The sequence below is a fragment of the Jaculus jaculus genome, chromosome 19 (genome assembly GCF_020740685.1).
Source record: "Jaculus jaculus isolate mJacJac1 chromosome 19, mJacJac1.mat.Y.cur, whole genome shotgun sequence".
Classification (NCBI taxonomy): domain Eukaryota; kingdom Metazoa; phylum Chordata; class Mammalia; order Rodentia; family Dipodidae; genus Jaculus; species Jaculus jaculus.
Genome location: NC_059120.1, coordinates 56,333,585 through 56,361,508, shown reverse-complemented (window position 1 = coordinate 56,361,508; position 27,924 = coordinate 56,333,585). Strand labels below are relative to the sequence as shown.

At 47.2% G+C, this 27,924-nt stretch overlaps 4 protein-coding genes across 6 annotated transcripts; 2 read left to right on the top strand and 2 right to left on the bottom strand.

Moving 5' to 3' along the window:
- Nucleotides 1-1,557: 1,557 nt before the first annotated feature.
- On the top strand, nt 1,558-1,845 carry LOC101610268 (late cornified envelope protein 3D-like). The gene has a single exon (XM_004667174.2). The coding sequence runs from the start codon at nt 1,558-1,560 to the stop codon at nt 1,843-1,845; it is 288 nt and encodes a 95-aa protein (XP_004667231.2).
- Nucleotides 1,846-6,966: 5,121 nt separating this feature from the next.
- On the bottom strand, nt 6,967-14,185 carry LOC101609983 (late cornified envelope protein 3D-like). 2 transcript variants are annotated; one of them, XM_004667173.2, is made up of 2 exons: nt 14,112-14,185; nt 6,967-7,277 (listed from the first exon to the last, which is right to left on the bottom strand). In XM_004667173.2, exon 2 carries the CDS (start codon nt 7,255-7,257, stop codon nt 6,967-6,969), a length of 291 nt encoding a protein of 96 aa, XP_004667230.2. In that variant the 5' UTR covers nt 7,258-7,277; nt 14,112-14,185. The 2 variants fall into 2 exon arrangements, with proteins under 2 accessions (XP_004667230.2, XP_044994761.1); XM_045138826.1 differs by lacking the exon at nt 14,112-14,185 and adding an exon at nt 7,785-7,873.
- On the bottom strand, nt 13,127-13,647 carry LOC101609694 (late cornified envelope protein 3E-like). The gene has a single exon (XM_004667172.2). It carries the CDS (start codon nt 13,645-13,647, stop codon nt 13,366-13,368), a length of 282 nt encoding a protein of 93 aa, XP_004667229.2. The 3' UTR covers nt 13,127-13,365.
- An 11,485-nt stretch (nt 14,186-25,670) lies between the features above and the next one.
- LOC123455951 (late cornified envelope protein 3D-like) lies at nt 25,671-26,729 on the top strand. 2 transcript variants are annotated; one of them, XM_045137885.1, is made up of 2 exons: nt 25,671-25,837; nt 26,202-26,729. In XM_045137885.1, the coding sequence occupies exon 2, from the start codon at nt 26,219-26,221 to the stop codon at nt 26,504-26,506; it is 288 nt and encodes a 95-aa protein (XP_044993820.1). In that variant the 5' UTR covers nt 25,671-25,837; nt 26,202-26,218; the 3' UTR covers nt 26,507-26,729. The 2 variants fall into 2 exon arrangements, with proteins under 2 accessions (XP_044993820.1, XP_044993821.1); XM_045137886.1 differs by having other exon boundaries at nt 25,671-25,868.
- The last annotated feature ends 1,195 nt before the right edge of the window (nt 26,730-27,924 follow it).

Genomic DNA, 27,924 nt, shown 5'->3' with positions numbered 1-27,924 from the left:
TACCACTTAGCTCACAGTATCAGCCTTCATAGTTCAGTTCCTCATCAGCTCTTCTGAGCGGCTGTGAACTAACAGGGGGGCAGAAATATGTCCTATCTGTCTCTGTGCCCACCAAAGAAATATCTTTTTTTTAATTTTTTTTTATTCTTTTTTATTTATTTATTTGAGAGCGACAGACACAGAAAGACAGATAGAGGGAGAGAGAGAGAGAGAATGGGCGCGCCAGGGCTTCCAGCCTCTGCAAACGAACTCCAGACCCGTGCGCCCCCTTGTGCATCTGGCTAACGTGGGACCTGGGGAACCGAGCCTCGAACCAGGGTCCTTAGGCTTCACAGGCGAGTGCTTAACCACTCAGCCATCTCTCCAGCCCCAAAAGAAATATCTTGACCCAGGACACGTGTGCAGAATGAATAAATAAAATGGAATGGTCACCACAGGGGCTGAGCAGTAATGAATGGGACTGTCATCAAGGCTTCCTGCTTCCCTTTTGTCATTCCTCAAAATGCATGGAGGAAAATGCTGAAAACGTGTTCTGGAAGTGTGTGGTGAGGTCACCATCCCAGGGTGCATACCTGCACTGTGCGTCACGAAACCCAGCTCCGAATAAAAGGGCCGAAGTCCTGGGATCCTCAGTCCACGGTGACCGTATAACCAGCCATCCAGTGACGTCACGCGACCAGGTGAGGGCCCACCAGAGCTGGCAGGTGTGAGCATCCATGGCAGCGTGTCAGCAAGGAGAGGAAGACAGGATGGAGCTGGTGGTGGACAGACGGGGCCAGAGGGTGGAGGAAGCATGGATGAGGAATGGCGATGGGGGAAGCCAAGGATTGGGAAGAAGGACCCTGAGCCATGAAGGAATTCTGGGGCTTAGAGAGGCACTTGCTGCCTCCTCAGAGCTCCCCCGATTTTCACCTCCTCATACTCCCAACACAGACGTGGCGGTGCCATGGGGTGGGGCGCGTCCTGCGCGCTGAGGGCGCGGCTCACGCCGCATCTGTGCGCCAGCAGTGGGGACGGGCGCAGGAGGCCATGCGGAAGGATGGTCCTTGCCCTTCTGTCCCAAGTGGGAGGAGAAGCAAGGACAGGTCGTAGAGACAGCTTAATAGCAAAACCGTTTCCATCTCCCTTCTCCAGACGTTGGCTGAAGGACTGGCTCAGTTTCCGGGGGAAAGGATCTCCAAGGAAACCAAAGAACAGGAAAAAAATGCTGGCCTGAAACCCTGCACTATGCAAACTTCATTCTTTTTTTGGAATTTTGTTTATTTTTATTTATTTATTTGAAAGTGACAGAGAGAGAAAGATGCAGATAGAGAGAGACAGAAAGAGAGAATGGGCACTCCAGAGCTTCCAGACACTGGAAACGAACTCCAGACGAGTGTACCCTCTTGTGCATCTGGCTAACGTGGGTCCTGGGGAATCAAGCCTCGAACTGGGGTCCTTAGGCTTCACAGGCAAGCACTTAACCGCTAAGCCATCTCTCCAGCCCCATACTTCATTCTTTTATTTTTATGTTATTTTACTTTTCATTCTGCCCAGGCTCAGCCGACTCCCGCCGGGATGTCCTGCCAGCAGAACCAGAAGCAGTGCCAGCCCCCTCCCAAGTGCCCCTCCCCCAAGTGCCCTCCCAAGAGCCCAGCACAGTGTGTGCCCGCCGCCTCCTCCTGCTGCGCTCCCAGCTCCAGGGGCTGCGGCGGGCTCGGCTCCTCCCAGGGCGGCTGCTGCCTGAGGCCCCGCAGCCCCCGCAGGTCCCACAGATGCCACCGCCAGCGTTCCAGGTCCTGTGACCGCGGCAGTGGACAGCAGTCGGGGGGTCCTGGCTGTGGCCACAGCTGTGGGGGCTGCTGACCCGAATCCCCATGCTGAGGCCAGAGGTTGCAGAGGAGGCGCGAATCCCAGAGCCAAGGGAAAACCCGAGCTGCTGCCCCCTCTCTTGGACACGGGCACCTGTGCCTCTTGCAGCAGACGCAGTGCCCCTGTGGGATGGCTGTGCTCTCTGCCGAGGCTCCTGTGTAGTTCTCACGGGCCCAGAGCCTTCTCCTCCTCAGGAGTCTCTCGCCTGTGCCCCACCAATGTAGAAAAATAAAGCTTCGTCTCAGCAGCACCTGTTTCTTGCTTGTTCCCTGATTTTACTTCACCCACCCAGTGGGCCTCTCCTTCCTCAGCTGGTGAAGGTCGAGCGTGCCCAGCTCTCGGGGTGAAGAGTGAATGTCTCAGATGATTGTTCTGTCCACGGGGGCTCTGTGGGGACTTGGAGGATGGGAGAGGGGAAGGAAGAGGTGCTTGTTGAGAGGTTCCAAGAATACTCTTGGGAAAAGGGCTGACCTGTCATCGTGTCATATGAAGGCCGGGAGGGTGTAACGCTGAGATCACAAGTCTCTGTGGAGGGTGGCGGAAAGCATCAAGGATGTGGGAGGACTGAGACCAGAGAGGATGTGGAGAAATGCCTTCAGAAGAAATAGAAAGTCAAGCCGCAAATATTACAGTCTAGAGAATGAGGGAAGCTGGAAAGTTAGTGAATTCTGAAGAAACTGGAGTTGAAAATACTTCCTAAAAGGAAAATAGAGAGAGAGAGAGAGAGAGGCCATAGGTGTTGAGAAAACAGAAAAGAGAGGATGCGTGAAAACGTCACTCAGGGTCTACAGATTACAGACCTGTGTTTCTGTCAAGAAACTTAGATATAGTTTCACCAAGGAGGCCCATCCCCAGCTTTAGGATTAGGCAGTGTTTATCTCTGTTCCAGACCAAACTAGCCTTATCCTATGAACCCTGAATCTCTTTCACCTCAATAGTTCCAGTTCAAAATAATGTCACAGAGGAAGGAGTTGGCTACACCAAGGACACCTGGTTCTTGAAATAACTTCAGAAAGGTGGGAGAACTTTTGCTACAAAGTTGAAATTGTTGAGAGAAATTGGGGTTTCAAGAGATTCTAGACACAGAACTAGGAATGCATTTAGTTTTTTTATTTTTAAATATTTATTTATTTATTAGAGACACAGAGAGATAAAGAGTGAGTGAGAATGGGCGTGCCAGGGCCTGTAGCCATTGCAAATGAACTCCAGTCACATGCACTGCCGTGTGCATCTGGCTTACGTGGGATCTGGAGAATCGAACCTGGGTCTTGAGGATTTGCAGGCAAGCACCTTAACAGCTAAGCCATCTCTCCAGCCCAGGAATTAATTTTTATAATCATTAGCTCCACCAATGTTTGCTGAATTCTGGGCATCCTATGTGCCAGGGGCCATCGTAAGCTTCGGCAACAATATGGAAATAAAGTTTCTGCTTACTTGGCACAGACCATTCATGTGAGCGAGCACTTTGCAAGTCAGAACTTGTCTTTTCTTGCTCCGCACTCAGCTGGATTTGTACCCCTTCTGTGTTAGGCAGCAATGTTGGGGGACAAACCCAGCCCTGAGAAATACGGCAAGGCATGGAAATGTTTCCGTTTGTAAGAATCAGGAAGCCATGTAGAGACTGCTGGCCTCTCAGCTGAGCAAACAATTTTACATGTCACAAACAAGTTGCGAATGGGAGAAAATTAGTGAGTGCTCTGGCTAAAATCACCTCCAAAATTCATGGTGTGAAATGACAACCATTTAGTTTTATCACAGTTCTGTGCATCAGGAATAGCTGGAATGGGTAATTTTTATTGTATGCCCTTCTCGTCAGTCTGGGATTGTAGCCACCTGAAGGTGTGGCTGGGTTGGATGTTCCAGAAGGTTCACCAAGATTGTTGACAGTTGACGCTAAACGTCATCTGGGCTGCTGCAGTCAGGTTCACAGTGCTGCACAGAACACCCAACCAAGAGCAGCTTGTGGGGGGAAAAGGGTTAATTGTGGCTTGTAGACTCGAGGGGAAGCTCCACAATGACTGGGAAAACGATGGCATGAGCAGAGGGTGGACATCACCTCCTGGCCAATCTCAGGTGGACGATGGCAACAGAAGAGTGTGCCCAACACTGGAAAGAGGAAGCTGGTTTTAACACCCATAAGCCCTCCCCCAGCAAGACACTGCCTCCAAAAAGCTTTAATTTCCAAACTGCCATCAGCTAGGGACCTAGCATTCAGAACAGCCAAGTTTATGAGGGACGCCTGGATCAAAGCACCACATGAGGCATCAATGCAGAGGACCCCAGCCCTGGTCTCTGTGGTGTGGTGATACAGGATAGAGAGGCTCTTCCTACTTCTAGGTTCTCTCAGCAACAGCATCCAAGACCACGTGGTATCATCCTGAACCTTTGTGACCCAGCACTGAAGATCATAAATCATCACCTCTTCCAATCCTAATGGTCAAAGCAGTGGTAAGTCCAGAGTCAAGTGGAGAGGACATAGGCACGGCTGTCAATGAGAAGACTGTCACAAGGTTTTGACTGCATGTTTAAGACCATCAGAGTTGGGGTGCTCACCATCACGCCCATCCTCTTCTCAGTTTCTCTATCTACTGCCGAAGACTTCATGTCAACTCGGGTTCCCAAGATGCTTTTAAAGACTCACATTTTGCTCATGGTTGTAACATATTCAATATCTCTGAAGGGGTGGCTTCTCCTACAGCCTTGTAGCTAAATGTTCCAGAATTGTGACAGTAATGGCAATGGTTTATATATCCTAGAAATCCTGACGGAGTGGAACAACTACCACCATTAACAAACACATCACGATTACCCTCCTCACCTGCCATTCAAATCTTATTCCCCTTCCCCAAAATGCTCTTTCCAGTAAGTCATGAATACCCCTGTCTTAGTGCAGTTAATAAACGCTGAAGCTGTATTCTGTAAGTCTGGCATCAGGGGTAGATTCTACTCTCTAGCTGTGTTTAATTCTAACACTTCTGGCTTATTGATTCCTTATATTTTTGCTTTGGTCTTTTGTTTGGACACCTCTAGCATTACCTGAGTCCCCTGAATGAGGAGCGATGCGAGCCCAAGGCCCATGTTCCAAGCCAGCACACGGCCCCACTCCTCATTATTTTGCTTGCTTTCCCTTAGGTGGCACCCCTTTCCCTCTTTCTGGAGATCTATTTAAGGACACCTGGCTTTTGGTTGACCTGAGTTCCTCCTAATCACTTCACCTGGGCAACTAGAGGAGAAACCATGTGTGGTGGTTTGATTCAGGTGTCCCCCATCAACTTAGGTGTTCTGAATGCTAGCTCCCCAGCTGATGGAGATTTGGGAATTAATGCCTCCTGGAGGGAGTGTATTGTTGGGGGCGGGCTTATGGGCTTTATAGCCAGTTTCCCCATGCCAGTGTTTGGCACACCCTCCTGTTGCTGTGGTCCACCTTATGTTGGCCAGGGAGTGATGTCCACCCTCTGCTCATGCCATCGTTTTCCCCTGCCATCATGGAGCTTCCCCTCGAGCCTGTAAGCCAAAATAAATCTCTTTTTCCCAGAAGCTGCTCTTGGTTGGGTGATTTCTACCAGCAATGCAAACCAGACTGCAACTCCATGTCTCCTGCTCCATAAAGAGCCATTTTGTAGGTCAAAGGTCCCACCTGCCACACGGGATACCAGCGACAATGTATGGATACATCACTCCTGTCAGGGCAGAAAGGAATTCTTGCCCAAATGCTAAATCACCTGGACTTCACACACACACACACACACACACACACACACACACACACACACACACACTTATGTAACAGCAGCTGTCATTGCAGCTTATAATAAGTGGATCACCTGTCAGGCTTCCTGTTACACTATCAGCAACACAAAGATGGGAACCACAGCTTGTACATTTCTTCCTCTGTGTTGGCACATATTGTTTGAACAAAGGAAAGAAAGATAACAGGCAACTAGTCTTCAAGAGTCCTGACAATGCAGAGAAAATGCTTAAGTACATGGTAGCTTCCTGGATTCATTTTATCAGAAAAACATCTGCCTATGGAATGAAGGAACTCTGACCTCCCAATTGAGAGGCTGGAGAGCTTCCTCTTGCTTTGCAACCCATCTCCATTACTGCTCACATGTTCTGTCTCCTTTTCCCTGACCACAAATCAAAGTAGGAAAATTAAAAAAAAAGGGAGCTGATCAGCAATAATTTTGAACCAGTTCATCCCTGTCCAAGGCTTCTTTTTTTCTGTTTCTCTGATGCCTTTGAATTATCTAGACTGTGAGCTCTGTGTCATAGGGTTAATGTTTGTGAGAGAGTAAGGAGAAAGAAAATACACACGCACACACACACACACACACACACACACACACACACACACACACAGTTTGCTTTTTCATTTCCCTAGGGATCACTTACTGGCCATCCTCCAAGGAAAACTCACGGCCCTGTCTGTCATTCTCAGCAGCCCAGTCCCAAACATGCCTTGGGTCCTTTGCCTCCGGTCCCCTTTCTGCTGTGGTTCTAGCTTGGGGAAAAAAGTGTCTGCCTGAGCCACTGTGGCTCCATGGGTCTCACCTATATCACTGCCAGAACATTCTGTGTTAGTCTCAAGCTCTGGGGGTGGGGGATGGGTTGCTGTCATCCCCAGTGGTGAGGACCACAGCTTGTTAGGGTTAAAGGCGTCAGAGTGTGGACACTTGCCGAGTCTGAAGTCGCCCCCCAGCCCTTTCTTCTCTGCCACACCTAAGCTTGAAAGGCTCTCATCTGCCTCATGAAGCTCCATGTTTAATCCCAACCAGGGTCCTGCTTAGGGCAAGACTTCCTCTGTTCCATCCCTACGCACCACCCCTGCATTCAAGGTCTTGGGAGTGGACGAGGGGATTGTGAGTGGCTAGGGGTCTCCTGAGAAAGGTTTCAGCACTTGATGTTGGGCAGCGCGGAATGGGACAAGCAGATATCAAAGACACATGTTGCATCGAGGAATAACAATTTTATTTCCTTACAGGGACATAAAGAAGTGGGAGGGCCCTCAGTTGATCAGAGAGAGAGAGAGAGAGAGAGAGAGAGGAATGAGATAGTGCTGCTTCCAGGAATTATGCAGCTTTTCTTTCTTAACTTTTAATTCCATGGAACAGGTTAACAGCAGCCCCCAGAGCTGTGGCCACAGCCAGGACCCCCCGACTGCTGTCCACTGCCGCGGTCACAGGACCTGGAACGCTGGCGGTGGCATCTGTGGGACCTGCGGGGGCTGCGGGGCCTCAGGCAGCAGCCGCCCTGGGAGGAGCCGAGCCCGCCGCAGCCCCCGGAGCTGGGAGCGCAGCAGGAGGAGGCGGCGGGCACACACTGTGCTGGGCTCTTGGGAGGGCACTTGGGGGAGGGGCACTTGGGAGGGGGCTGGCACTGCTTCTGGTTCTGCTGGCAGGACATCTCGGCGGGAGTCGGCGATCCTGGACGACGAAAGACAAAGTTAGTTGCCAAAGCTTTGGGACGGTGTGTCCTGGGGCAGTGGTCTTCTCAAGCCCTTGCTCCCAGGACCAGCTGCCTTCTGAGCTGTGATCTACAAGAAGTAGAGTGGAAATTAATCCCTTGACCTTCAGTACATTTCCTTCCACCTTGCCCTGCTTCGAAAGAGGACATGGGTTCCTCCAGCTGCCCTCAAGTCCTGCCTTCACAAAGCACCGAAGCAAACACAGACGACTGGAGAATGATGCCTGGACAGTACTCGGGGACACCTAAGCGTCTGTCAGAGGAGAGGAGGGAATGCTGAGAGCCAGGGCTTCGGGGTGTCACACTGTCCCTGAAGCTTCCCACAGAGGGACCCTGTCACGGTCCCCCTGTCCTGCTCTCTGTCCCCTCACAGGTCCTTTTCCAGCTGCCTCCCTCTTTCCACTGAGCTTTGGCTTATCTTCCCCAGACATGCGCAGCTGAGGCTCTGGCCTGAGCTGGGTACTCACCGGATACAGGAGAGAGGCTGCTCTGAGCAGGCTGTGGATGGAGATCCCAGGGCGGGAGTCCTTTTATTGTGTGCAGGGCTGTGAAGCACGGCCCGGGCATGCGGCTGCTTTCACAACCCAGAGAGATGACAGGGCCCAACATCATCCTCAGCTTCCTCATGCTTTTCCAGACTCCTGGCAGGGGAATGCCCACAGTCTTCACCACTTCTCTCTTCGCGTGTTGGAGACCAGCTGCGTCTTCTCCTTTCACTCCTTCAGCTCGTACACTTTAGCCTGGCTCTCCTGGGAGTTGTGTTAGGCAGTGTGAATGTAGGTGCATAGTACACAGCTGCTGATCTTGGCCATTTCCAGTTGAACTTGACTGAAGTAAACCTAAGTAAACATATATATATATGTGTGTGTGTGTGTGTGTGTGTGTGTATATATATATATATATATATATATATATATATATATATATATGAACATGAGAGCCAGGCACTGTCTGACGTACTTGGAGAGTGAAAGGTAAGGTAGGATGTGTATAAGCGGACAAAGTTGTGAAGGACCTACAACAGTCAGCACCATAAGCCCCCAATGTAATGTGAAAGAAGCATTTGTCCAGAGAAATGTCTGATATTGATTATAAGAAAACAAAACGACCTTTGAGCAGGGAACACTGAAGATGATTGATAAGCAGGACACTCAATGTGCTGCTAATGATGAGGCTGGTGATGGTGGAGGTATCATGTGTGTCACAGTAAAACAAATCTGGTAGTCTAAGGTTTGTGTAGAGCGATGTTTCTTAAACAAAAAGACGAGCCTATTTAGTACACTGAGGGGGAAAAGGGCTGGAGAGTAATGACAGAACTTATGTGGGTGATTTTTATGAAATGCAAATCCTGTTTTCCTACTATATCTTATTCTAGTAGCAACACAGCAACCACTGTGTGCTTAATCATTATAATCAGTAGTAAAGATACAGTGCTTAAAACAGAGTCACGGTGTATATATTTATTGGTCTTACAGTCTAGCAGATTGAATGACTGAATAAAAATTAATTACACCAAGGATAATGACCTCTAAAAGAAATTCCAAGTGCTGCGGGACACATAAAAATAGCTGTTGACATCCATACTTTCACTACAAAAATGAGTTTTATTTCTTTATATGTTTTGGTTATTGGTCTTGTCTAACAAGAGCATTGAGTATGCAGCCATTTCCTCATCTCCACTACAAGTCATAGGTATGTGTGATAGACAGGAACTGATGAAAATAAAGGACAAATAATTGAACACAAATCAAAGGATCAAACCATCCTTGCCAGTGATTCTCAATGAAGAGGCTCACTCCTCTTTTATGTAATACAGGGGATATTTGAAAGGCTTTCCTCTGGCTCCATCCCTGACTGCCTGTCTGGAAGACTCCTTACAAGACCTGAAGATGGAGACCATTCATACTGCCTCCACTGTGATGAGTGGTTCCTGAAGCTCACCCTTCTTTTTCATCATGAGAGTACATGCTCTGCAGAGCATCCATCCTAAGATGATGGCCAGCCACTATGAAGCTCTGTCCTCTTCTCTCAGAACATAAGGGCCCAATTCCCAGAAGTCTCGTCCCAAGAAGCCTTAACTCTATGGTCTCAACACATTAAGCCACTACAGAGACTGGTCTGGCTAGATGAATCTTGGCAGAATATTGTGACTTAGTCATTCTAATCAGTATTGTAGGAACAGGCAATACAGGATCTCTGGTTGACTCCATTGGAGTATATCTGGACATTCCTCTCAGCAATCAAGAATGAATCAACAAACACAGAATTCATCTCTCTTTGCTTCCAGTTCAGTTCTGTCTTAGTTTGGTCCCTCCCACCCTCATAACAATTGCATTCCATGACAAGCAGCTATGACATTTGTAAGGAAAAAGAGACACATACCTTCAATGCCAATGGCCAGGCATATTCCCTAAGACTCTTATATAGATTCTAATTCTCTCCTGAGATTAAGTCATACTATTTTATGATATATACATACTTCCTAACTTCTCTGAGAAAGCTTCTGATGCATGCTGTCTGTGAGAGCAGCTTAGACTAGAATATTACTTTGGCATCATTGATATGTTGACTAAGTGCCCAAGCTGAAAATGATAGGTAACCTTTGTCTACTTGCTTTCGCATAAGCCTGAAAGAAGCCACTGGGCACCACCACAGGGGAGGCTATGCAAACACAGATTTCTGTTTCTTCAGCAACATATTTGGAATGCTGAATTCAATAAGAATTTTTAAATTTTTTTACTTATATTTATTTATTTAACACACAGAGAGAGATAAAGAGTAAGAATGGGTGTGCCTGGGCCTGTAGCCACTGCAAACAAACTGCAGACACATGCACTGCCATGTGCATCTGGCTTACGTGGGACTGGAGAATCAAACCTAGGTCCTGAGGCTTTGCAGGCAAACACCTTAACCGCTAAGCTATCTCTCCAGGCCATAAGAATTTTTTTTTTTTTGATAGGAGAGTCATTGTCCTCGTAAAGACTGCTGTGGTTCTACCCTTATCTTTTATATAAGAGATGTACTTGTGTCTCTTCTATGACAGAAGTCAATTAAAGGGGGATTTCATTATGACAGCTTGTAGATGCCAGTAATCCCTTCAGGGAGGCAAGTTAGGGCTTTTATTCCCAAGTTTAATGACTGCTGTGGTTTACTGACTTTCTGGTGTTCCCTCTGAGCTCATTGTTGAGTAAATACAGGGCTTGAAGAGCTAGGGCAGGGTTTAACTCAGGGTAGTAGAGGACACCTATGCTATGCTTGGCATGGCTGTCTCTTTGGTAGGGAGACTCCAGCATCAAGAGGCTGTGGCTTGTGTCAGTGAGGGCGGGGATTTAGGAAGTCTTTCTGAAGAGACCTCTTATAGATGTCCCAGAAGGAGTCACATGAGCTCTCAAGATGACAGTCTCCTTGTGAAACTCATCAACCCAGTGAGAGGAGGCAACCAACTAATGGTAGAGTCAAATGAAATATGTAATAATTTCCTGTTCTTGTTTCTGACCCCCAATGTAATGAGTGAGAGATAGAGGAGGTGGGAGAGGACAAACAGACAACCATGAGCAGGAAAGGGAGGATTTGAGTCTGAAGTTTTGTATCCAGCTAAATTTAGCTTAATGGAATTTAGTTATCCATGAAAGAAACTGAAGAAATGTAGATACCGGTGTTGCACAAAAGACAGTGGCTGGAAACAAAAGCCATCACTTCCCACTTTACCAGAGCAAATCCAGGTTCTAGGAAGATCTTGAGAACAGAAGTGCCATCTTTCAGATTTTCCTTTTTTTAATAGCTTATTTTTATTTATCTTGACAGAGGAGAGATAGAGAGAATGAACGGGCATGCCAGGGCCTCCAGCCACTGCACATGGACTTCAGACGCATGTGCCCCCTTGTGCATCTGGCTAACATGGATCCTGGTGAATCAAACCTGGTTCTTTGGCTTTGCAGGCAAATACCTTACCTGCTAAGCCATCCCTCCTGCCCCCAGATTCTCCCTTTTTAAGAATGTCAATCCAAATCAGTAAGTTCCATGATCATAGTTCACAAAGAACCAGCAAGAACCAGGTTCAGGAAAATGGACAGGAAGTTTCATAGTTGACCACATAAAGCTGCTGCACCAGGGAAGTTATTCAGGTGGGAGATGTGACGAATTTCTGGAGGTCAGAGAGGAAGGATTCTAAGCATGGGGGCATCCTGGGGGAATGACAGGGAGAGGGAAGGAAGCAGGGTGTGGAGGGGCCAAAGGTCTACGTGCTACTCACCTGCAGTGCACGGGGAAGAAGGAAAAAGAAATCCCCCTGGGAGTCAGAGGATTGGCCAAGTTCTTTGGCTTTAAGACCTGCCATATCCTCCTCCACTTCTTGGCCACAGTTTTTTTCTTGTACTCCCGTTTACTCAAAACTTGTTAGCTATCCTGGAGGTGAATTCAAGGAGCTGACACACTAGAAGCCCAGATCTCCTTATCCCAAACAGTGGTGTCACCGTGGTGAGGCACAGAGCTCCGGGGACACATCACGAAGAGTGATGTCACCGTGGTGAGACACAGTGCTCCAGGGACACGTCACAAAGAGCGGTGTCACCGTGGTGAGGCACAGAGCTCCAGGAGTACAGTTGGAGGAAAGACGTATCTGCAGGGTGTCTGGAATTAACACAGCCTCGTTCATGACATTCATACCCCAGCCTCTTCCCACTTCCAGAAGATGAGTGCCGAGAATCATGGTCTATTTTCCAGTCATGCTCAGGGTCGAGCAGGTGAATGGAAGTGGGGACGAGTAGCTTGGTTTTCACAGCAGACTTAAAGTGTCACCAAGCCCAGGCAACAACACTGGTGTCAAGGCAACCATTAGGGACATCCATGGCGACCTCTAGGGACACGTGAGCCATCCTGGAGATGGACTTGAGAGCTCAGACCATGGGCGGAAGACTGGGGGAGCTCTTCAGACTGAAACCTAGTCCTTATCCTTGGCACTTTGGGTTCCTGTTTCCTGTAAAATTATTCATCTCAACACCCGGGCTTTTCTTCTCAAGAGCAGTCTCCAGAACTGTGGCATAGCCAGAAGCCCCTATAGACCCCCACCCAATTGTACGTAAACGTTCGTCATTTTCTTTCTCCTAAACTCATCATTGTTCATGCTCCAGTCATCTCACTGGCTAGCACCAAACTCCCAGCATGTCACAGTCCATGAGGCCCAACTAAACAAGTTTTGACGTTTCCTTTCTCGTCTTCACATAGTGATTGTTCATCTTTCCCCTTCTTCTACCACATACCTTTGGTGCTTAATCAGGACTCAGGGTTTCACACATGCTAACGGGCTAGGCAAGTGCTGCACCACTGAGCTCCGAAATCTCCCTAAATCTTTTTGTTCTACGTCTCCTCCACCCAATTTCCATTCCTCTGCCTCCCGATTCCAAATCACTGTTTTATAACTATTACCTTACAAACAGCTTTTATTAAAATGAGTCCCATTCAATAGATTAGAAATTTACAGATTGTGTCAGAGTCCCGCTCTTGTTTCAGATATAAAGAATTCAACACGTTGAAGAAGGGTTTCAGCCCATCAAGGCAACAGCCCACGTCCTTCTTTCCCTCTCATTCCAGGACCTAATGCTCTTCAGCCTTTCCAGGAGTAGAAGGAGCAAGAGGAGCACAATGTTTTCCTGTACCTAGCTAAGGATCTGCCCCCAGAGCTTGGTTGTGCTGCCAAGGAGCTCAGGATACAGAAAACTGCCCACCCAGGAACCCTGATCCGAGATGCAGAGTGACATGACCAGATATCACAATAGTTACATCATAAGCTTTATTTTTTGACAGGGTCGGGCATAAGGACACATATGATCCTCAGATGGGGCAGGTGTGGTGGTCTGTGAGATCCTGGCATCAGGCTGGCAGAGAGGCTTCTGGGAGAGCCTGACACCCCAGACAGGAACTTTCCATCCCAGCCTGTGGGATCAATCACCTGCAGGGCCTCTGGAAAAGGATGCAGCAGCTCGGGGCTTTCCGTTGGCTCTGGGATTCGCGCCTCCTCTGCAACCTCTGGCCTCAGCATGGGGATTCGGGTCAGCAGCCCCCACAGCTGTAGCCAGGACCCCCCGACTGCTGTCCACTGCCGCGGTCACAGGACCTGGAACGCTGGCGGTGGCATCTGTGGGACCTGCGGGGGCTGCGGGGCCTCAGGCAGCAGCCGCCCTGGGAGGAGCCGAGCCCGCCGCAGCCCCTGGAGCTGGGAGCGCAGCAGGAGGAGGCGGCGGGCAGACACTGTGCTGGGCTCTTGGGAGGGCACTTGGGAGAGGGGCACTTGGGAGGGGGCTGGCACTGCTTCTGGTTCTGCTGGCAGGACATTTCTGGGGAAGTCGGTGAGCCTGGGCAAAAGAAAGCAAGTATCAGAAACCTACAGACCAATATCTCCTCCCCTCTGTGATTTTTTCTCTTTTTAGGCCAAGAACCGCAGGACGGTGGGTGAAGCTGATTCCGGTGGAATTGGCTGGATCAAGCCACATGCCTCTGGCATTGTTTTTCGCCCAGGACAGGTTGCTGTGGGTCTATGTGAGAATATAGCTTCTTAAATCTCTGAAAAATGCCCAGTGGATTCACCTATTTGAGGAAAGCCATCAGAATGTGCACTTGAATAGAAAGAGGATTGCGTGTGGGGAGGTGGGGGCTGTCTGAGATCCTGTGACCTTTGCAGGTCACAGAAGTCTTGTTATATCCCACAGGGGTTCCCTCCTGGTCTCACCATTTTCCTCCCCTCCCCTCTGATCCCTTCCAACATTTCACCCTGAGTCCCATCCCTGCAGGATACTCACTAGATGCAGAGGAAGCAGGACCACGCTGCGTCTGAGGATGCTATGGAATGAAGAGTCTGGGTACCAGCCCTTTTATCCTGTTCAGTCGCTGCTGTCACCTGAGGAGGCCTGTGCTTTCACAACAAGGGGAGGTGTCACCAGGCACATGCCCAGGATCAGGTTCCCAGCCCCTTCCTGGTACTTCCCCAGTGTCCAGTTAGTGATTGAACCAGAATGAAAGAAGATGCTGGAAGCCTATGACCCTCCATCCCACTCCTCTTCCTCCATCTTCCCCATCCCTCTCTTTTTTCCCCCTTGTTTTTTTTGGGGGGGGTTTCCATGCATTGGAATGCAGCATGTCTTATATAGTTTCTGGGGTATGATCACACATGAATTCTTTCTTTTGTTCATCGTGTAATAGCCTAGATACACAGACAAATAAATCTCAAAACAAATACCAAGTGGTAGCTGTTACCATGTGTAAAACGTCCCCAGTTAGGCCCTGTTAGATAAAAGCCCTTTTGATGACCTGTGACTTCTAAGAGATACCGTGGAGTTTCTAAGCATTAAGGGACAGAAGTACATTATCTTTTGCTACACAAATAAATGAGCTTTGCCCAGATGAAAATGGTTTCTGTTTGATTTTAGTAACTTCATATGAGCCAAGGTCTGCTAGCCTATTTCAGTTATTATAATATACAGAGTTCAAAGATAAAACATACTTAAGGCTGTAGTTAAACTTTAATAATTTATATATAATTTAAGTAGTCTTGCTAAATATATCAGAGAGTAATTGCTTAATATAGTCTAGATTATATTTTTATAGAGAAAAATAGTATAGCTTACCACTGGTTAAAAAAAAAAGCAGATACAGTTATATCAGTTATTTCTTATAATTAATGATATTGTGAATATAATCTTTCTGTAGCAAATATGTCCTATTCTTTACAGGCATTCAAACCTATACAAGAGTTTCTTGTATTTGCAGTTACATGTTCCTCACTTCATTTTTTTTTGGTTTTATTTATTTATTTATTTATTTATTTATTTATTTATTTATGTGAGAGCGACAGACAGAGAGAGAAAGAGGCAGATAGAGAGAGGGAGAAAGAATGGGCACACCAGGGCATCCAGCCACTGCAAACAAACTCCAGACGTGTGCACCCCCCTTGTGCATCTGGCCAACGTGGGTCCTGGGGAATTGAGCCTTGAACTGGGGTCGTTAGGCTTCACAGGCAAGCGCTTAACTGCTAAGCCATCTCCCCAGCCCCTCACTTCATTTTAAAACTCAGTCATGAGCGTATCCCACGAGTCCTTTCAGGTATCCTCGGGGAAGGGAATCATAGTGAACTTCAAGAGGGTAGCGAGGAGTGGGTGGTAGAGGAGGCAGCTGATGAAGGAATTTTCCAGCATTATCCTCCCTCTGGATGGAGTTTCTGGGGGCCATACTTTTAGTCTCAGCCCCCTTTGAGTTTTGTGAACCATTTCCCACCAATTACGGAGCGCCTGTAAGCAGGTGCGGGTTAGGAAATGGGGAACGTCAGAGTGATTGAAAAGAGACTGTTCCCTGCAGACTCGGTGTTGGGAATAGAAGTGGAGAACGTATTTTCGTTCTCATCGGCTGTGCCGGGCAAGGCAAGCACAGACAATGCCACACGAGGGTGTTGTCTCCCTCACAGTCTACTTGGGGCATTCTAGTTTACAAGTGGCATCCCCATGTGGTTCTTCAGCAGCGCCATGGGCATGTTAATCACAGCAGGAGATGATGTCAGCCTAACAGGGGTCACGCTAACAGCACACAAAGGTCCAGTCTGACCTCCAGTGTGACCTGGGTGGAAACATCAGCCACTTTATGTCCTCCCACAGCCTGAATCTCCCCTTCCTGATGTCTGTCGCCAGTCTCCTCTCTTGAATTTCTCCTCCTTAAGGCATTAACCCACAATTCCTCCTCCCTTCAACATCACTGAGAACCACTGTGTGCTCAACGCGTGGGACACGGCTATAAATAAGAGAGAGCCAGAGATAGAGAGAGCAGTAAAGTGGGGTGCTTTGCAATCCAGACAATAGAAACATAGAAATGAGGAATGCAGTGGTGGCAAGTGTAAAATAGAATGTGCAGGATCTGTGGGTTGTGTAAGAACGAGGCCCAACCTCTCTTGGCAGTTCAGAGCTTTATGCAGAATTGAATAGGATTGCATGGGAGCAAGGCTCCTTTTGGTTTAAACAGGCTTATTCTTGAGTCATTGGGTGACAAATGAAGAGCAGCATTGATCCCAGTGGCTGGGTAAGGCCCAGGTTTCTGGGTGACTCAGTGAGGAGAGGATGGGCCTGGCGGGGTGGGCATTGAAGCTGTGAGCTGGGGCAGGAGAGGCGGAGTCGGGTGGGTGTGCGTCATGGGAGCAGACTGACTGGCTTCTCTGACCATGTGACATGTGCCTTTTATAGACCCCAAGAAACCTTATGGGGATTATGGTTTGTGACTATTTGAATTGCGGAACATTTTCGGCCACTGTGATCTGGGCGAACACAGTTATTGTGCGCATTCCATGACAAAAGATACTGCAATTTCTAAAAGCGTGCTTTTTCCAGAAGGGTAGAACAGTTCAGGACGTGAGTTCCAAGGAGAGGTGTGGAGTTTCGGAGAGACGACTGCGCTCACATCTGACGAAGGGGCGGGTGAGCTGGCGGGATCATCTCAGGGGGAGCAGAGACGCTGCTCAGAAACCATGAACAGGCATCAGACAGGAGCTTCCTCACCGTTACCATGGGAATCCGCAGGAAGCTTCTTGCTCAACAGAGACAGGATGGCTGCCTCGCTCCTGAGATGCAGAGCGGAGCTGGGGCACATCTATGACATGTAGAGTCCAAAAATAGATCACAAAAACATTGTAAAGAAAGATACAAAAGGGCTGGAGAGGTGGCTTAGCGGTTAAGCACTTGCCTGTGAAATCTAAGGACCCTGCTTCGAGGCTCGATTCCCCAGGACTGACGTTAGCCAGACGCACAAGGGGACGCACGCATCTGGAATTCGTCTGCAGTGGCTGGAAGCCCTGGCGCGCCCATTCTCTCTCTCTCTCTGCCTGTCGCTCTCAAATAAATAAATAAAAATAAACCAAAAAAGTAAAGATACAAAGGCCACTGATTAGAAAGTATTTCCATTTCAACAAATGATGCTGAGATAATTAGACATTGTATGCTTAAAACATATTTAATAAATATAAAAATGCGATGTTGATAATAGACCAATGTGTACATAAAGCACAAAATTATAAACACCTAGAATAAAAACAATCCACACATTTGGTTATGTAATTTACTAAAACAGATTTTAAAATATTTTTATTTATCTGCAAGCAGAGAGAGCAAAACATGCATTTTGTAAAGGACTTCTGCTTATAATACTTAAAAATACATAAAAATCGACAGTAAGAAAACAGATAATTTGACCAAAGTGAGAAAATATTTGAAGAGACAAATATTCCAACAAAGAAGATTCAGGCATGACAAATTGGATGCTTAACATCACTAGTTACTAGGGAAATGCAAATTAAAGCAAGATAATATACTATACACATTGGAATGGCTAAAATCAACAAAAAAACTAAACTGGCAATATTTAATACCATCAAGGGTGTGGAATAGCTAGAACTCACTCATGTTGGGGAGAATGCAAAATCATGCGCCCATGTTGTCAGTGAGTGATGGGAAGAAGGGTACAGTGTGCCCAGGAGGATAATGTGGTGTGCTACAAGATGCAATCTGTATCTATTAAAGTGCCAACAAACAAATTACTTTAAAAGTTGTATTGATTTACTTACTTTTGTTTTTATTAAGGTAAGGTCTCACTCTCTAACCCAAGCTGGCCTGGAACTCATGGTGATCCTCCTCTCCCTGCTTCCTAAGTGTTGAGATTAAAGATGGGTGCCACCAGGCCCAGCTCAAAAGTTTCTTTTATTATTTTTGTATTTATTTTTCAATGCTTTTGTTTATTTATTTGCAAAGAGAGGGACGGATAAAGAAAGAGAGAGAGGTCACATGTCAGGGCCTCTTGTCCCTGCAAAGTGAATTTCAGATGCATGTGTCACTTTGTGGATCTGGGTTTTATGTGTGCATTGGGGAATTGAACCTGGGCCACCAGGCTTTGCAAGTTGCCACGAACTGCTGAGCCATCTCTACAGCCCCAATTTTTCTTTTATAATTAAAGATATATGGGCTGGAGAGATGGCTTAGCTGTTAAGACACTTGCCTGCAAAGCCAAAAGATCCAGGTTCAATTCCCCAGGACCCACATAAAGCTAGATGTACAGTGGTGCATGCATCTGGAGTTTGTTTACAGTGGCTGGAGACCCTGACATGCCCATTCTCGTTCTCTCTCTCTCCAGATAGATAGATAGATAGATAGATAGATAGATAGATAGTTAGAGATATATATCTGCCTCTCTCTCTCAAATAAATAGACAACTTAAAATTAAAGACATGTTTGAAATTTGCCTAAGAAATCCAATTCTTAAGTATTTATCCAAGGGAAATAAAATTTATAATCAGAGGAAAACACAGTTGATATGTACAATGCCTTTATTCATAACTGTTCCAAACTCAAAACCTCTCAAATGTCCTTCAACTGGTGAATGGACTAAGAAAAGCATGCTATATCTATGCAACAGAATGCTATTTAACAATAAAGAAGGAAAGAACTACCGATAAAGAAACACTGGGAACCAATCTCAAGTGTATTACTCTGTATGAAAGAAGCTGAATTTTAAGTGCTAAACAGTCTGAGATTTCAATAACCCGAGATTCTGGAAAGGTAAAATTGTAACAACTAGAAACAGATCAGTGATTTAAAGGGCTCTCACAAGGGAGGGGCTGACTACAGAGGCACGAGGCTATTAGGGAAATCAAAATGCTGAAAGCCTTCTCCCTGCTAGAGTTTACATCCACACAACAGCATCTGACAAAGCTAATGGAATTAGATACTTAAGTAAGTGGTTCTTTCTTGGTATATAAACAATGCCTTAAATAATCTTAACCGCTAAGCCATCCCTCCAGCCCAGATGCCTTAAATAATCTGACATAATTTTTTAACTTAAAAATAAAAATTCTGGGCTGGAGGGATGGCTTAGCAGTTGAGGCATTTGCCTGCAAAGCCAAAGGACCCAGGTTCAATTCCCCAGGACCCACATTATCTAGATGCATAAGGGGATGCATGCATCTGGAGTTCATTTACAGTGGCTGGAGGCCCTGGCATGCTCCCTCTCTCCCTCTCTCCCTCTCCCTCTCTCTCTCTGTCTCTCTCTCTCTCTCTCTCTCTCTCTCTCTCTCTGTTAAATAAATAAATAAAAATTCCAAGGAATGGGCAAAAGGTGTTAAGGTACTCAAAGAAGGAAATACAGTAATGATAAACATAGGATTTTGGGCCATGGATTCATTCATTAGAGAGGACAGACAGGGCATGAGGGTCAAAAGGAACTTTGAAAACTTACTATCCAGATTTTCATTTTCACTTGCATGATTTTTTTTGTATGCTTACGAGTTAAATAGTGGGTGGTTTCACAGGCTGATAGATGCCTTAACTAAGAAGATTTAGTGTGGACTTAGTGTGAGCATAAAGTATAAACAAAGAATTATTACTAATACAGACCAATACAACTACCACCTAACAGTACGAAAACTACATTGTCGTAACTCCCGGAAATCATTGTGTATTTTCAGGGTCCCGGTTTTTGCCTGCTTACCTCATCCTTCCCAAGAATGACTCAGCTGCCTTCCACAGTGCTCATCACGGGTTGCGAGGAGGAGGGTTGGTCCTTGTTCGTCATGTGTTACTCACCTGTTGCTCAGCCGCTTCACACTGCAAGCAGAAGTCAGGCAAGACACTTCCTGGTCTGGAGGAAGGATGGGCGCCTGGGTCGTAAGGCCCTTATTTGAAGCATTAAAGAGAAAAGGTTGTTCTCTTGAGGACTACCACCCAGGGCCCAGTACAGAACATCTGCGTTGACTCCTGTCTGGGGGAAGGACCAGGGCTCCTGTTTTAGCATCTTCTTCTACCACTTCAGTTCACTGTGGACTCTCTGAAAAGGAGATCCATCACAAGGTGGAAAAGCTTGGGGACATCAGAATACAGGGATGGGCAGTCATCAGGGACTCGGGGAGGTGGAGCACAAACGGGCCCAGTCAATTCACAAGGACACTGGCAAGTTCTGAAATGCGTCCATCAAACTTGCTGGGGGCGTGTGTTACGTCCATAGTGCAACCTCACAGCAACTCAAAATGTCACATCATCGAGATTTAAAATGAGCCGTTTGGGCTGGAAGGATGGCTTAGCAGTTAAGGCATTTGCCTGTAGAGTCGAAGGACCCAGGTTTGATTCCCCAGGACCCACATTAGCCAGATGCACAAGGGGGCGCACGCGTCTGGAGTTCGTTTGCAATGGCTAGAGACCCAGCGTGCCCGTTCTCTCTGTCTCTTGCTCTCCCTCTCCCTCTTTCTCTGTCAAATAAATAAATAAAGTACTTTTTTAAAAAAATGAGCCATTAACATCTTTAGGAAATGACTCTATATGAAGGAGCAGTTATCCACGTCTGCAGCCCAAGAAAAAGCCATTTCTCTCCAAACCCACATTCTTCCTCAGGGATCAGTCTCAGAGATGTAATTACTTGTATAATGTAGGTTGTAAAATCCGTGAAACCCACCAAATGATTCTTCTCTGCTATAGCCCAGCTTGCTCTCTCTTTCTCTCTCACTCTCTCTATATATGTGTGTGTGCGTGTGTGTGTGCGTGTGTGCGTGTGTGTGTGCGTATGGGTGTGTTGCCCAACAGCAATGTTGGCTGTGACTCTAGGGGAGACTCAAGACTCGTCAAAGTCATAGACAAACCTTCACTTTTATGACCTCCACCTTTTATGCTTTCGGGATCCATATTTACCATTTATAACTTTTGTATTTCTTGGGGCTGGAGAGATGGCTCAGGGGATAAATATTTGTCACTCAGGCGTGACTACCCGAGGGGCCGCAGTGAGTGTGTGGGATGGCAGTGCCCCTGCGGTGTGAAGGGGCAGAGCCGGGCTGCAGGGCCAGCCTCATGAAGAGTGATGAGCAACTTCACTGAGAAACAGGGCTTCAAATGAGGTGGGAGGGGACGCCAACATCTGCAAGTTTCCCTATTCTTTCGTGTGTAAGCAATGCCATGCGTGTGCCCACATTCACACACATGCACAGATACACATTCATACATTCCCCCCAAATTTTGTATTTCTCAACAATTTACTGTAGCTATGCTTTTTCTTTAAATAGTGGTTTCTTTAGTTATTTTTTTTTCTTTTTTAAGCCTCAAGTGGGGATAAAATTGCTTCACATAATGCTCCCACTATTATAATATTCTGAATATGACTATCTATTACTTTTAGACCATTGAGTTTGCAATACGTTTTATATTATTAGCCAATAACCATTCTTTTCAATCTAAAGAATTTTCTTTAGTAATTCCTACAGGGAATCTAGCGGTGGCACACCGGCTTGGTTTGCATGGGAAAGCTCTTGGGCCTTGCTAACTTCTAAAACACAGCTTCGACCCCCTTCACCCCTTACAGTGTGACATCCTGTCTTCTGGGAGCGCAGGGCTCCTGCTGAGAGATACACTGCTGCACAGAGACATCCTGGATGTGATTTCTCTTAATGCTTTCACTGTTCTATGCATCTCTGAACCTGATCATTTGATAACACTCCCCGCACAAAAATACTGCTGTCCAGCTCCTGGGGGTCTTGCCTCTGCTGGTGGAACACAGCACAAATGCCAGGATTTGGGGTCCAGGTTACTGTGAGCTCGACTCCAGTTCTTTGTGTCTGCTGTCCCCGCCCCTCCCCCAAGTGATCTAACCCTGAGGGTACCTCCAGTGTTTTCTGTGGGGTGAGATGAGAACGGTAAAGAAGCAAACTATTCACTCCCAACTTTCTCCTCCGTCTGTACAATGTATGGGTCCCAGGGAATTCTGAGTTCAGAGTTGTGCTAGCTCGGGAGAGGAACAGTGAGGTCAAACACATACAGCTGTCATCAGTTCTACCGGCCAAAATGTTGCACAAGCTTCCGTCCAGACGCTGTTCTTGTTGAACATGGTTGCTACTTGAGTTTCTATGGAGAAAGATGAAACTGGACATCTTTGACGACCATAAGATAATCTTTCCATGCATGTCACCCCAAGGTTTTATAATTTCCAGTGTGTAGAGCTCTCAATTCTTTCATCAAATTTATCCCTGAGTATTTTTTAAATGATATTGTAGAAGGGATCATTATCTTTCCTTTTTAAAAATATTTTATTTTTATTTATTTATTTATTTGAGAGAGGGAAACAGAGGGAGAGAGAGAGAGAAAGAAAATTGGCACACCGGGACTTGTAGCCACAGCAAATGAACTCCAAACACATGTGTCCTCTGGTGCATCTGGCTAATGTGGGTCCTGGGGAATTGAACCTGGGTTCTTTGGCTTTGCAGGCAAATGCCTTAACTGCTAAGCCATCTCTCCAGTCCAATTTCCTTCCATACATGAAGATAATGTAATGTGATCACAATCCCCTCCCAATGTCTTTCTTTGTTCTTGGTCTTGCCCATCCCCTTTCACTGAACTCCTTCTTCGTTCTAATGAACCCTTCTCTATTTTATAAAATTTAATTTAATTTAATTGTAAGCAGACAGAGACAATGGGCATGCCAGGACCTCTAACCACTGCAAAGGAACTCCAGATGCAGGTACCACTTTGTGCATATGGCTTTACATGGGCACTGAGGAATCAAACCTGGGGCACTAGGCTTTGCAGGCAAGCAGCATAACCAGTGTGCAATCTCTCCAACCATCGCTTCTATTTTTTAAAAATTGTATTCATTGCCAGGTGTGGTGGCTCATGCCTTTAATCTCAGCACTCAGAAGGCAGAGGTAGGTGGATCGCTGAGAGGTCAAGGCCCGTCTGGAACAACAGCGTTCGTTCTAGGTCAGTCTGTAGAGTGAGCTTCTACCTTGAAAAAGACCAAAAAAAAAAAAAAATGTATTTATTTATGAGAGAGAGAAAGAGAGAGAGACAATGGGCACACGAAGACTTTTGCTGTTGCCAACAGACTCCAGGTTCATGCACCACTTTGTGCATCTTTGTGCCAGTATGTGGGTACGGGGGACCCAAACCCAGCCCAGCAGGCTTTGCAAGTGAGTGCCTTTGACTGCTGAGCCATCGTCTAGCCCAGCCCTCTTCTATTTTGATGACTTTTCCCCTCCTCTTTCATCATCCGTGTCGTAATGTTGATGAGCTCATTTTTATGTAGGTAGCAATAGCTGCTGGGGTCATAGTGTAACAGGCACTTCGCGTCCAGGAGATACTGTCCCAAAGTGACCCCCCACATCTCAGCACTTACATTCTTCCATTTGTAATTCTGCAGTGTTTCCTGAGATTTGAAGGTGATAGATGTCTTGACCTCAGTTTGTGGGTAATTTGTTATCTGTGAATACAAATTTTACTGACTTCTACATGTTGATATTGTATTGATGAGTTAAACATTAGACCTGAAACTATAGAATAACTAGATAAAATTATATGAGAAGGCTTCTTGTTGCTGTCAGGAGTACGTTTAGGAGACTGCAGTGAATAACAATGTGCTGGAAAGTTGATATGAAAGTAGATTTCAAGTCTGGCATGGAGAATAAGCATTAAAGTTAATGGCTGTATTAGTTTGGTTTACCCATTTTGTCTGTATCCGTATATCAAAGCATCACACTATACATCATAAATATATACAATTTTAGTTTTTTAATTGAAAATTAAAGATGAGGGTCAGAGAGATGTCTTAGCAGTTAAGGTGCTTTGCCTGTGAAGCCTAAGGACCATGTTCAGTCTCTCTTCAGATCCCACATAAGCCAGACACAAAAAGGTGATGCAAGTGCAAGGCTGCACATGCACACTAGGTGGCGCAAACATCTGGTGTTTGATTGCAGTGGCTGAGGCTCTGGCATGCCAAGTCTGTATCTTTCTCTCTCTCTAAAAAAATAATAATAAATTATTGGGCTGGAGAGATGGCTTAGCGGTTAAGCGCTTGCCTGTGAAGCCTAAGGACCCCGGTTCGAGGCTCGGTTCCCCAGGTCCCACGTTAGCCAGATGCACAAGGGGGCGCACGCGTCTGGAGTTCGTTTGCAGAGGCTGGAAGCCCTGGCTCGCCCATTCTCTCTCTCTCCCTCTACCTGTCTTTCTCTCTGTGTCTGTCGCTCTCAAATAAATTAAAAAAAAATAATAATAATAAATTATAGATGAAGACTGAGAAGATATAGAACCCTAATCCAGCCTTCCCTGCTACTATCAGACAGGCCCTGTTCCTTGTATTCCAGGAATATTCATGCTCCCATACACATATTAATTACAAGAACTTCTGGAATCACTGATTCAAAATGAGTCAATTGTACACTGGAGAAATAAAGGACATTGAAGCCTTTCATATTTAGAATCCAAAAGCAGATTGCCAGTCTTTTTTTATTTATTTATTTGAGAGCGACAGACACAGAGAGAAAGACAGAGGGAGAGAGAGAGAATGGGTGCGCCAGGGCCTCCAGCCTCTGCAAATGAACTCCAGACGCGTGCGCCCCCTTGTGCATCTGGCTAACATGGGACCTGGGGAACTGAGCCTCGAACCGGGGTCCTTAGGCTTCACAGGCAAGTGCTTAACCGCTAAGCCATCTCTCCAGCCCAGATTGCCAGTCTTTTAAGTTTATAAACAATTAAATATTCATTATAACAAAGTTTTTAAAGTATAATTAAATTAAATTAAAATGGGTGAATTTTAATTCCAGTATAATTTTATTTTAATGTTTGTTAAATAAGGCAATATATTTTATTATTATATTTGACATAAAATTTGGAATACAAGTGTATTAACTCCAATTAACTCCAGTGGGATTACAGTATTCAGTTCATATGAAGCCAAGTTAAGGAGTGAGGCACATATCTACCTTCAGCGGCACAACCTCACAGTTACCGACCAATTAACAAATGGTGATTATCATCCCTCTGTTGTACAATTCCTGTATTACAGTTCCAAACAAATGAACCAAGTCCTTCTACCGGGACACAATATTCTCTCCCTCCTATTTCTACTCCATCTTTTTTTTTAATTTAATTTATTAGTTTTCTTTTCAGCAAATACAGGCAGTTTGGTACCATTGTTTAGGCTCATCCATGATCTACTCCCTCCCATTGGACCCTCCTTGTTGACCCCGACCTTCCCCTGCCGCCACTCCTAGAGACCACCTGAAGACCTCCTGCCTTTTGAGATCTGCAGTTCAGACGAGGACTGACTTGCGAAGGTTCAGGGTCTTAGACTTGAGGTATTTACAAACTTACATCATTAGATCAAGTTCATTTATTACTCCACATGAAGACGCATTTATGTAGCAGCTGACTCAAGGGAAGAGACGTGTCATAGGAATGCTGCTGAGTGAGCAAATGGGACAGAGCCGATGGACGGACGAATGGGCCACGCAGTGACAGCGTGTTGGGGGTAGACCAAAGGGAAGGCATTTGGCAGTCACAAGGTCATCCTGGTTCCACGTCATGAGCTCTTGCTGCACGTGTCCAGGAAGGCACTGGAGGCAGGGACCAGGGAAGTGTCGGGCAGGGCCTTCTGCCCTGTCGTCACAGGGTGGAACCTCGCTGAGCCTGCCCAGGATAAAAGAGCTGCCGCCCCGGACCCCGCACCTCAGCCTCCATCTCCTCTGCATCAGGTGAGCGCGCAGTCGGAGCCTGGATCCTCAGGTGGGTGCGTGTGGGGTCTGGAGCAGGACTGGGAAAGAGGCCATCCTGGAAAGCAGTGGGGAACAGGAGGGGAGGAGGAAGAGGCGGTGATGGAGGAAGAGGAGAGGAGGAGGTGGAGGAGGAGGGAATGAGGAAGAGAAGAATAGGGAGAGGAGGAAGAGGAATAGGAGGTGCAGAAGGAGAGGAGGAGGAGGAAAAGTAGGTGAAGGAGGCTGAGGAAGAGGAGGAGGAGGAGACAGACAGGTCCTGGGCAAGGGTCTGACACATGGAACCAGCCGGAAGACATTGCTCTGCATTCTCTGCAATTCTCACGTGCCTGTGATGCTGTTCCAGGTTAAAGCTCCGCCGAGATGTCCTGCCAGCAGAACCAGAAGCAGTGCCAGCCCCCTCCCAAGTGCCCCTCCCCCAAGTGCCCTCCCAAGAGCCCAGCACAGTGTGTGCCCGCCGCCTCCTCCTGCTGCGCTCCCAGCTCCGGGGGCTGCGGCGGGCTCGGCTCCTCCCAGGGCGGCTGCTGCCTGAGGCCCCGCAGCCCCCGCAGGTCCCACAGATGCCACCGCCAGCCTTCCAGGTCCTGTGACCGCGGCAGTGGACAGCAGTCGGGGGGTCCTGGCTGTGGCCACAGCTGTGGGGGCTGCTGACCCGAATCCCCATGCTGAGGCCAGAGGTTGCAGAGGAGGCGAGAATCCCAGAGCCAAGGGAAAACCCGAGCTGCTGCCCCCTCTCTTGGACACGGGCACCTGTGCCTCTTGCAGCAGACGCAGTGCCCCTGTGGGATGGCTGTGCTCTCTGCTGAGGCTCCTGTGTAGTTCTCACGGGCCCAGAGCCTTCTCCTCCTCAGGAGGCTCTCGCCTGTGCCCGATCAATGTGCAAAAATAAAGCTTCGTCTCAGCAGCACCTGTTTCTTGCTTGTTCCCTGATTTTACTTCACCCACCCAGCGGGCCTCTCCTTCCTCAGCTGGTGAAGGTCTAGCGTGCCCAGCTCTCGGGGTGAAGAGTGAATGTCTCAGATGATTGTTCTGTCCACGGGGGCTCTGTGGGGACTTGGAGGATGGGAGAGGGGAAGGAAGAGGTGCTTGTTGAGAGGTTCCAAGAATACTCTTGGGAAAAGGGCTGACCTGTCATCGTGTCATATGAAGGCCGGGAGGGTGTAACGCTGAGATCACAAGTGTCTGTGGAGGGTGGCGGAAACAAACGACCAGGTGCGTGGGAAGAATGTGCCCAAATCGGATGCGGAGAAAAGTCAAGCCACAAATATATCGTAGAGAGTGAGATAAGATGGAAAGTAAATCCTGAATAAGTTAGAATTGAGGATTTTTCCTACAAGAAAGAAAATGAGAGGCTTTAGGCGTTGAAGAACGAGGATATTAGAAATGTCTCTGGGTACCTACATGGTCCTTAAGGCAGGGTGGATGCCCTGTCTTCTCTGGAATATACAGCCTGGGTCAACTGACTCAGGGTGTTTTGGAGAGGTGGATACAGCGGTGGGCTTCACTGTAAAGCGGACTCTGATTCGCGGCTTACGAACAGGCTATTTATTATCACAAAGTATTTCTGTAGTACTACAGAACAAATAGAATGCTGAGTTATAATTCAAATATCACGCACGCGTGTGTGTGCATACACACACACACACACCTGAAAATGGAGAACCAGGCCAAATCCCAAGGAAGTGGGCTGGAGCGTCCTGGCCCATGGTGATGGATGTTGCCTGGAATGGGCTGGAAGGTGGAAGAGAACACCAGAACTGTGTCGTCTACTTTATGTGAGCTCCACGGGGCGTGGTCCTGGGAGCATCGCTTATAAGCTAAGGAGTTGGGAAGTGGGGTTTGGAAGTCCCTCTACCTACATAAGAGCAGTCTAAGCCAGTCCTAGGAAAACAATCTGCCAGGCCCTCGGGGCCTGAGAAGGACGTCGCTTCGCGTGTGGTTACTTCCAGCTGAGTTGCTCCTGCCACGCTGGTCCCCTTTCCCCACGCACCGCTCAACCAGCAGCACGCACCTGGCTCGGCTCTGCCCACGGCACTGGCTGGCTCTTCAGACGCTGCACCATTGTCTCA

Bases quoted from the DNA above. Each gene is read 5' to 3' on its own strand.
- LOC101610268 (XM_004667174.2), top strand. From the start codon at position 1,558: ATGTCCTGCCAGCAGAACCAGAAGCAGTGCCAGCCCCCTCCCAAGTGC.
- LOC101609983 (XM_004667173.2), bottom strand. From the start codon at position 7,257: ATGTCCTGCCAGCAGAACCAGAAGCAGTGCCAGCCCCCTCCCAAGTGC.
- LOC101609694 (XM_004667172.2), bottom strand. From the start codon at position 13,647: ATGTCCTGCCAGCAGAACCAGAAGCAGTGCCAGCCCCCTCCCAAGTGC.
- LOC123455951 (XM_045137885.1), top strand. From the start codon at position 26,219: ATGTCCTGCCAGCAGAACCAGAAGCAGTGCCAGCCCCCTCCCAAGTGC.